Genomic DNA, 9959 nt, shown 5'->3' on the forward strand with positions numbered 1-9959 from the left:
TGCTCCTCTGGCACCTTTCACCTGCCCTGAATTCACTAATGAAAAGCGACCCTTCCACAGGCAGTGGGGAAGGAGGTGCCGGTTTCAGGCTGATCCTGCATGGGCTTCAGGGCGTTTTCTGTGCCTCCTGGGAAGACTGAGGTGATGCCCCTGTTCCCAAAAGCGGCCCTTTCTCCCCACCATGGCCTAGTGGAGCCTTGGGAGTGACCCGGCTCACCTGTGACACTCCCATCATGGAAATTGAGGCATCAAGGCTGCAAGTCCTGAACTCGTCTCGCTGAGCGCTCTCCTGGATAGAGGCAGGGGCCAGTGTGCAAACTCCCTGCCTGACCAGCTGTGTCCTTGTTCTGTAGATGCCAACCAGTACAAGTATGGGAAGAACCGGGCCGAGGAGGATGCCAGGATGTTCCTGACAGAGAAAGAGAAGCTGGAGAAGGAGAGAGCTTCTATCCGGAATGAGCTGGTGACCCTGCGGAAGGAAAAGAGGGAGCTCCGGGAGGCCATGAAAAGCAGCACAGGTATGGAGCCTGCTGCGGCCCGGGAAGGAGAGGAAATACCCCCTGACCCCAGCCCCCCAATAGGGGATCATGGCAACAGTCACCAGACCAGAGAACATCTCAGCAATGAGGCTGGTGGATTTTTAATGCCCAGCAAAGCAGGGATGAGTCAGGGTGAATAGAACCCAGCAAAACGGTGCAAATTTCCTCCATCCAGCTCTGCCAATGCCCCCTAGCCTGACTTGCTGCTGCTGACCTGTTCTGGTCCCAGCTCTGGCCACCCACCGGTAAGGCTCCCTACTGGTCCTCCAGGCTTCTCATGAGCATGACAGTCCTGTCATCTCCTTGACCACACCCTGAACCCGAGAAAGCCCCTTCCTTTCTCCCCCCCAACTGAGCAGACAGGCCCACCTCCCTTCTTTGCTAGCCAGGAGTGTAGTCGCCAACTATTATTCAGCAGCAAACTCCCACTCCTACCCCTGCTCCCCCATTGGGGTTGCACATGACTGTACCATCTTCTCTCCCAGCCCTGGTCCTGCTGGCTCCCTGCTGGCCCAGCACCAGCATGGATGCAGTAGAATGCTCTGTACTGGAGCTGCTGTGCTCCTTTGTTCCTCGTACTCCTTGTTCCTGGCGCTCTTGTCAGAGCCGGGGCTGTGCCTTCAGCCCTCTGCCAGGCTGGCTAGTGCTTTCCACTCCGCTGGGCAGAACACTGCGGCCCAACTGTAGTGCTGAGTCGGGCGGGGGGGGGGGATCCGACCACCTGCTGCTGCAGCCACCTCAAACTGTGCCTAACAGCATCACCTAGTGGCCAAACAGGTGTGTCCCCCTCCAGTAAAAAAAAGGCAGGTCATTGTATTGTTTCCTTTTCAGCTTCTAAGGTTGAAAAGCCAGAGCAGGGAATGCAGTAGTACTACACAGGAGAACCTCAGAGTTACGAACAACCTCCATTCCCGAGGTGTTCGTAACTCTGAACAAAACGTTCTGGTTCTTTCAAAAGTTTACAACTGAACGTTGACTTAATACAGCTTTGAAACTTTACTATGCAGAAGAAAAATGCTGCTTTCCCTTTATTTGTTGTTAGTTTACATTTAACACTGTACTGTACTGTACTGTACTGTACTGGGAGTTTTCGTGTCTGCTGCTGCCTGATTGTGTGATTGACGAGTCAGTTTGTAACTCTGGTGCTCGTAACTCTGAGGTTCTACCATACTAATAAATCCTAGCAAAGGAGTGAGGCTGCAGCAAGGCGTGGTTAACAGGTATCTGACACTAGAAACAGGCCCTCACCAGAACAGCTGATCTGAGATCTCCTAGCTGCTGGCACATCACTGCTGCCCCCTGCAAACCACACTCACTGGAGGGGGTGGTAAATTTGGGCTCTGGAGTCTTCTTCACTCTACAAACCCCATCTCCTCTCTCCCCGGCTCTGTGCCGAGCCGACGTGACCTGATTGGTCTTGTTCCTTGTCTCCTTCAATCAGGGAGGAAGCTGAAGGAGCTGGAGGAGCGGGTGGCGGCCCTGGAGGAGCAGTGTAAAGGGAAGGAGGAGCAGCGTGTGGACCTGGAGCTCAAGCTGACAGAGGTGAAGGACCGGCTGAAACAGTCACTAGCAGGAGGGCCAGCTCTGGGGCTCATCATGACCAGCAAAGCTGAAAATGAGGTACGGAGTCACCTTCCTTTCCACAACCCTGGTCTTCCAGAGGGTTCCTGCTCCCCTGCAGAATCATAGAAAATTAAGGTTCATAGAATATCAGGGTTGGAAGGGACCTCAGGAGGTCATCTAGTCCAACCCCCTGCTCAAAGCAGGACCAATCCCCAACTAAATCATCCCAGCCGGGGCTTTGTCAAGCCAGGCCTTAAAAACCTCTTAAGGATGGAGATTCCACCACTTCCCTAGGTAACCCATTCCAGTACTTCACCACCCTCCTAGTGAAATAGTTTTTCCTAATATCCAACCTAGACCACCCACACTGCAACTTGAGACCATTGTTCCTTGTTCCGTCATCTACCACCACTGAGAACAGCCTAGCTCCATCCTCTTTGGAACCCCCCCTTCAGGTAGTTGAAAGCAGCTATCAAATCCCTCCTCACTCTTCTCTTCTGCAGACTAAATAAGCCCAGTTCCCTCCGCCTTTCCTCGTAAATCATGTGTCCCACCCCCTAATCATTTTCGTTGCCCTCTGCTGGACTCGCTCTTCGATTTTTGTCCACATCCTTTCTGTAGTGGGGGGGCCCAAAACTGGATGCAATACTCCAGATGTGGCCTCACTTGTGCCGAATAGAAGGGAATAATCACTTCCCTCAAATTGCTGGCAATGCTCCTACTAATGCAGAAGGGTGGGATTCTTTTTTTTTTTTTTTTTTTTTTTTTCCTGTTGGCTTGTGCCTGCTTCAGGTGGGAGACGTAGGGATACAAGCAAAGGGCCAATGCACCTCAGTCTTGAGACCCGCAACCTCCCCTCTGCTATGCTGACCCCATCCCACTCAAGGCAGCCCTGCCATGCAGCCCCCGGCTGTCTTGCTATTTGGTCATTCCAGTCCTAGAATTTTCCCCAGCTGTGTGGTGACCCCTCAACCCCTCTGCTATTCCAGTCCTGGGCTCCCACCATCTCTGCCCGTGCCCTTCAATGTTCAGCCTATCCCAGCAGTCCATTAGTGAATGGTAAATGTTCCTTGCCACATTCGGAAGCTGTGGAGTGTGCTTTAATCTGGGTTCCCTAGTTGTCTCCCTGTCTCCTGCTGTCACTGCTTTCTGGGTCTCTAAAGGGTTATTCTCACCCTCAGGAGACTGGCAATAAGCCGAATGGGAACCCCACAGAGCACTTGGTCCCGGTGAACTGTGCAGCAGAAATGAGGAAGAGGAGCCCCTCCATCCTCCCTGCCAACAAGGGGAAAGTGCTGCAGAAGGCCAAGGTACAGCTCTGCTCTCCCAGCCCGGCAGCATCCTCCTCAGCCTCACCAGCAGGTGTTTGAACACTGCACCATCCCTAGACCCTGAAGCCGGGGAATCAGCTGGTCACCTTTCCCCCTTCCATTCCTGGCTTCCCCCAACACACACTCTACTGCAGGGGTGGCCAACCTGTGGCCACCCCTGCAGTCACATGCAGCTCTTCAGAAGTTAATATGTGGCTCCTTGTATAGGCGCCAACTTTCCAGTGTGCTGGGGGGTGCTCACTTCTCAACCCCTGGCTCTGTCACAGGCCCTGCTCCCACTCCACCCCTTCCCACCTCCTCCCCTGAGCCTGCCATGCCCTCGCTCCCCCCAGCCTCCTGAATGCCACAAAACAGCTGATCGGGGGTGGGCAGGGAAAGGCGCTGATTGGCGGGGCTGCTGGCCTGGCTTGGTCCCTGAATGGCAGAGCTAGATCGGGCCTCCTCAGGCTTTCCCCATCTCTAATTTCCACACAGTCTCTCACAAGCTAAAGAAGCTACTCGGAGCGGTACCCTGGCTCACCAGGGTACGTCTGTGCTGCAATTGAACGCCCGTGGCTGGCCCGTATCAGCTGAATTGGGCTCATGGGGCTCAGGCTGTGGGGCTATAAAACTGCCATGTAGACATTTTGGGCTTAGGCTGGGACCTTTCTCCCCTCCCAGGGTCCCAGAGCCCAGGCTCCAGCCTGAGCCCGAACGTCTACACTGCAATTGTACAGCCCCAGTCCCGCAAGCCTGAGTCAGCCGCTGTGGGCTGGCTGCGGGGGTTCAATTGCAGGGTAGACTTACCCCTGCTGGCTCCTGAGGGTCTACAGCATGGGGCTCAGTAGCTGTAGCTGTTGGGCCTGATTCTTTCTTCATGCCCGGAAACTTTTTTCTTTTCCTTACATTGCAGGAGTGGGAGATGAAGCAAACCTAACTGGTGCAACCAGGCCTTGCCTGCAGCAAACAGACTCGGGCCCTGGGACACACTGAAGGGCCGCGAGCCCCTTTTCCCCAGGAAGAGTGGAAGAGGATTCTGGCGAGCATGGATCCCCAGCAGGGGGATGGGGGCATGGGGAAAGCACCCACCTTCCAAGGGTGGGGACATTTGGCAAGCAGACAAGATTGGGTGTGGGGGAGAGGGGAGGGATATTTGGGAATGGGGTGGGGGGAATCTTTCAAGAGTAAGGCTCCCATGCAGCTGGAATGCCCAGCTCTGGGGAGGAGCACCCCACTAGGACTGGAACGTCAGCCGTCCCCATTGATATATTTTGCTCTTGGTAACAAACTAACAGAAACATGGGGGAGCATGAGCTAGGGGAGAGTGCAGGTAACTCAGAGTCCAAGCGCCTGGTTTCTATTCTTGATTGTGCCACAGGTGGTCTGTGACTTTAGATTGTGCTTTACCTTCTGGTGCTCAGTTTCCCTCTTCTCTCAAATGTGGGTCAGTATGATCTATCCTCCAGCAAGGGGTGGGGTGAGCTTTCGTTATAGGCATTACATGGAAGTGGTGCTATTTACGTGTGATTTTTTACTGGATTGGGCTATTGGCGCAGTTAGTCCTCTATCCCAAACCAGAGCAGAGATTGTGTGGAGCTAGCCTAGGCTCCTCCCTCTGCAGCGGCCAAGCCCAGAGGTCCGAGAAGAAGGCGACCGTGTCACCATGGGGCTTTCTTGTGCATTGTTTGTTAGATCTCTGACACTTAGAGCGTCTGACTTAGTTGGTGTGCTTCTGCCCTTTTGCAGTCTTTTTTGTCACATTGCAGGTGTCCTTTCATATTTTTTATACGTCAAGTAAATTCAGCACAAAAAGGGAAGAGGAAGGCTATGAAGCTACTGCAGCGATGAGGCTAAAACTTTAGTAGCCACTGATTTTGGATGTTTCTGTTGGGGTTCATGAGCCACCCTGGGCTTAATTCTCTGCTCCTCCCAGTTTCTCCTGACTGCACATGGAGCTTTGTGTGCTCAGCACCTCTGAGCAGTGGGGGGCCAGCTTGTCTCAAGTTTGTAGCTTCTGGCTCAACTGTTCTAATTCTTGTCTCCTTCCTGCTGGAAATGGCTGTGGTGCAGGGCAATGCTGCCCCATGCAGGGCAAGGGCTGATTGCCTTTGGAGAATGAACTCTTGGGAAGCTCTGCTGCCAACATTTGAAAGCACCCCCATTGGGCCTTGCTAAGCATCTTGACAGGGCCATATGGAGCTGCCTCCTCAAACCACTGTCAGACGGTGAGTTGTGTAGAGAAGGGGATGGTGGGGAGAAGATGAGGGTATTGCCTGAAATAATAGCACATCCTCAACACTCCATACAGGGCAGGACACCTTCATTTCAGTGACAGCCTCTGGAAGACGAGAAGGTCCAGGGAAGGGGGCAAGAACAGAGAGAGGAAACCATTTCAGCCAGTGTAGTATGGAGAAGAGTAAGCAGAACCAGGAAGCCTGGGGGCTAGAGAGAAAGCCCAATGCACTCCTCTTTACCCTTTGGTGCAGTACAGGAACACTGTGCCAGTAAGCTTTCAGTACAACAGAACCTGTGGAACTCACTGCTTCGGGGTATTCGTATGATAACTAGCTAAGCAACCATTAATAAAAATAGCAACTGCTGATAAACAGCTGGGCTCAAAACCATCTGTGTGTTCCTTCCTGCAGCTGCAGGCCGTGAGCTGTTTGGTAGTTGTAAATCCCGCACCCCCAGCTAGTGTTTGCACTAAAGAAATACATGGGGGGAGGAGGGAAAGCAGCATCACTTGCTCTTCATCCAATTTGAATGCACCCTGCATCCACATAAACAAGAGCTCAAGCTGGTTTACAGTCAGTCTAAGTACGGTTCAGAGTAGATTATGCTGCAGCAGTGTTAATATTGATTCACTCCCCCTCTTGCTAGCCTCAGTTGTCTTGGTGTAATACTCTGGTTTGACACTAGTAGGTGCCTGAATGGGATTTTTCCCTGCCTCAGATGCAGTCAGCATCAGTGAACAGAAGTGAATGGCGCACTTGGATAACCCTATACTCCTTCCTAAAAGTGCAGTTTTGGGGAGACTCCCCATTCCCTGCCTCCACCAGTAACCTTGGCCTGGCCCCTAGATAGTCTCCAAGCCATGGTGGGATGCTGTGTCTGAGGCTGCTAAAGAACATTGCTGATCTCCCTGCCCTGGCCATGCCCAAGGCTACGCTGTGATTGGTGCTAATTGATTGTTTGGTTGAAGGCTGGGCCTTGTTTCCAAAGATGTGGGAAGAAGGGGAACTGGATGCTTCTGTTCCTTGAAACGCTGTCCCCCTCCGAGCAACCACAGCTGCTCTTGCCATATGCTAGAGCATCTCTCAGCATGTCCCTGCTGTGGCATACTGCTCTCTCTGTGTCCTTCAGTTCTGTTTGGTGGTCTTGGCTGAAGGCAGGTGTCACTTCAGGATAGGCAGCCATCCTTTTCTCCTATAACTCAGCCCAGCAGGGGCACAGGTGTGCTCGCTCACTAATGAGCCAGACATATGCTGCTACTTCCCACAAAGAAACTAAGGCTTTCACCGTACGGTGCCTGCCCAGTGCCCTATGATTACAGGATGGGGGCTCGGTCTCTGTGTCTCTCAGCCCTGCTGCCTTAACAGAAGCTGGGAGGGGTAGGGAAACAAGCAGGACTGTGGAGACAGAAATGTGGGAACAGCCACACCTGGTGGGCATCCCTGCTTCCCGGGTAGCACTGTGCCACTTGTGCCACCTGCTTTTGGATGTGGGGGTGAAAGGTACTTGGCTTAGCATGTTGTGCCCTATACTTCCTCTGTAAGAACCATCTGCACTTCATAGAGCTGTGTCCTTTCCCCTAATAAAGAGACTTCTGTTCAGAACCCAGGTGGTGCGCATTTACTGAGCTCAGCAAGGGGTGTGCCTGGGCTGGATTTAGGCAAGGGGAGGGTTAGCTGCTCCCTCCCACTGGGGGCCTGGTGCAGCAACCCAACAGCAGCCTGACCCCATGATGCTGCACAGGCTGGGCTTGCTGCTCATGGCTTGGGGTCACCCAAGCGGAGCTGGTGGTGTGCACACTGAGACCTTGGTAGGGGCAGGCCCCACAGCCTGATCCCTGGCTGGGCAGGTGTAAGATTACAAACTGCTGCCCATCAGAATCTGTGGCTTTGCTGATACACGGCATGCTGGCACGAAGTGGGGCTGCTCCTTAACATCTACTGAAGCCACTGCCCTCCCTTGTGCTGACAATCCACTTCCTGCTGCTCAATAGGATAAGAGGGGGCAAATTGGAGGGGAGGGATGGGCTGAGTCAGAGGTGGGGGGAGGGACTGAATGCACAGGAACATCAAACAGCTGGAGGCAGGGGAAAGAGGGGTGGAGCTGGGGTTAAAAACTAGCTTGAGATGCTGCCAGATGGTGACAGAGGGGGACAAACCCGACATCAGCAGGGGCAGAGAAGATAAAAGTTACCCCAGATGGAGTGAGCCACCTGCAAAGGCTGCAAAAATAGGGTGTTGGGGGTGGGGAGGGCAGAGGACAGTACAGCTCAGCACCTGCTTCCCAGAGCTGTGTTCTTAAAAGCACCATGCGTCCCAATGCCTAGGCAAGGCAGCTCTTCCCTGTCTGAAATAATGTCCTGAGCTGCCGAAGGAGGCTTGAGTCAGTGAAATATTTTACATACACCCCCTTCCAGAAATAGTAATTGTCAGACAGTTTTTTAGAGACTGAGTTGGATTATTTTAAACACTATGTCTGTATAAAGCCTCATAGACAAATTTGTCTTTTCTGCTATTTGCTCTGTCTGAATTGGACTGCCTTTTTCTTGTACTCCATTGTAAATGGAGTGTCACTCCTTTAAATTATTTCCTTTTTAAAATACTATTTTAATTACTCGTAGCACTTCGTCATTTAGCTTCGTTAGCATTGTGCAGATGGATGTCATTGTGCTATTAAGTGATATTTTAATAGCAAATAATCATTGAAAATAGTAATAGTTACTAGTAACTTCAGCAATAACATCTCACAGAGTTTCTAGTAGAGCACTTCTGGTTGGTATTGCAACATTAGTTTTTATTTCTAAAGTTTTGTGTTGTTTGTTTTTCATTTTTTATGCACAAGTTTATTTTTTGGGATTATATGACATCAAGGCTGACTGATTTCCTGGTTTGGCATCAGCTTTTCAGATGCCTTTGAGCTGCCAATGGGGATTGCCTTTGTCAACAGTTATTTTGCACCTTTATCCAGCACCCTAGTGCTTTTTCATGTCACCACTTGTGTCTAGAACTTGGTTCCCAAATATTCACCACAGGCCAGACTTTTAAAGGGTGAAAGCCCTCCTCTTTACCTTTTGGTGCAGTACAGGAACACTAGATGCTTTTGAAAATCCCACTAGTTGCCTAAATTCTTTTAAAAATCTGACCCTAAGGGTATTATACTGTACTATCTTGTATGTAATCCTTTTCAAAAGCAAACTTCTACTGTGATGTTTAGTAAATATCCATTTATATCCCTGAGAGAAACTGACAACCATAAGTATTCAAAAACCATGTTCTACACCAAAAAGTTATTAAATTAAAATAAATAAATACATTTAGAGTCCTCTTAATTTGCCTTTTTGTTTCTGAGCCTTTAGGGCACATTAGCTTCATGTTTTGCTGTTACCTTTCCCAAAGAATCCATATATCTAAAATCGTTGTACACTCGTATAACATTCAATACCATTTTGGATTTCCAGTAATATGTGATCTTCCCCCCCTCCCTTTGTATTGAAAAATTATTAAAAATCCTTGTTTCTGTATGTAATTCCCTGTCCTGCAAACACTGACTTGCACGCTTGCCTCTTCTATTACTTCATTTGTTGCATACATAAATGTTGATTTTTCTATTAAATTGTTTATACTTCTAATTGCATATTTTAATGCCTTTTATGTATGCTACAGATTTGTTATGATCCATTTCAGTGATGTTCCTTACGATTTTCACTGCCAAAATCAATTTTTTAAGATGAATTAGCCCGTTACTCATTTGTATTGGCTGCCTTTTAGAGAAACCAACGTGCCTTGTCTCCACTATGTTTTTACAGGGGGATAGCTAATGCATAAGTTACCCCATGATAAAAACACACATTTCTGTTCTCAGTGTTAAGAGCCTATAATGTTGACTCAGGTGTTAAATTATTATTCAAAGCCTGACAAGTCTCAGATGGATTGTGGCTAACACTGCTCCTTTGCCACCAGAGGTGTTTGTGTCTGCAGCCTGCCATTGTGTGGGTGTCATAGAAAACCAATTAAAGCATTTTAAATTAAAGGAATTAACAGCAGCATTTCCTCCTTCAATTTCCTTTATCCCGTTCCCTTATAAGGGCCTGCAGATGGTGTGACACAGCTGTGGAGCTGATGCACATAAAATACAGCACCTTAAACCCTTGCATGAATACTTAAATTCAGAAGTAAAATGGTCTTAGTTTTGAGAATGTCAGTCAGGGCAAGCACAGATTGCAGGAGTCCTTCCCCAACAGCTATTAATCATCAGACCTTTGACCTGTCTTGAACATTTTTAAAATGTGGTACAGTCCAGGTGATTTTTCAAGTCC

The 9959-nt window shown here is 50.0% G+C and overlaps 1 protein-coding gene across 4 annotated transcripts in view; it reads left to right on the forward strand.

Annotated features, from left to right (window-relative positions):
• The window catches only part of AFAP1L1 (actin filament associated protein 1 like 1), a 57083-nt gene extending 50327 nt beyond the window's left edge, over positions 1–6756 (forward strand). For 2 of the 4 annotated variants that reach the window (XM_038411939.2, XM_038411940.2), the window contains exons 16-19: positions 354–518; positions 1981–2159; positions 3284–3412; positions 4326–6756. In XM_038411939.2, coding sequence (XP_038267867.1) covers positions 354–518; positions 1981–2159; positions 3284–3412; positions 4326–4349 — 497 coding nt within the window. In that variant the 3' untranslated portion in view covers positions 4350–6756. The remainder of the gene's footprint in view (positions 1–353; positions 519–1980; positions 2160–3283; positions 3413–4325) is intronic. The other 2 variants (XM_043520163.1, XM_043520164.1) reach the window with 1 other exon arrangement.
• The last annotated feature ends 3203 nt before the right edge of the window (positions 6757–9959 follow it).

This window comes from Dermochelys coriacea, chromosome 8 (assembly GCF_009764565.3).
Source record: "Dermochelys coriacea isolate rDerCor1 chromosome 8, rDerCor1.pri.v4, whole genome shotgun sequence".
NCBI lineage: Eukaryota > Metazoa > Chordata > Testudines > Dermochelyidae > Dermochelys > Dermochelys coriacea.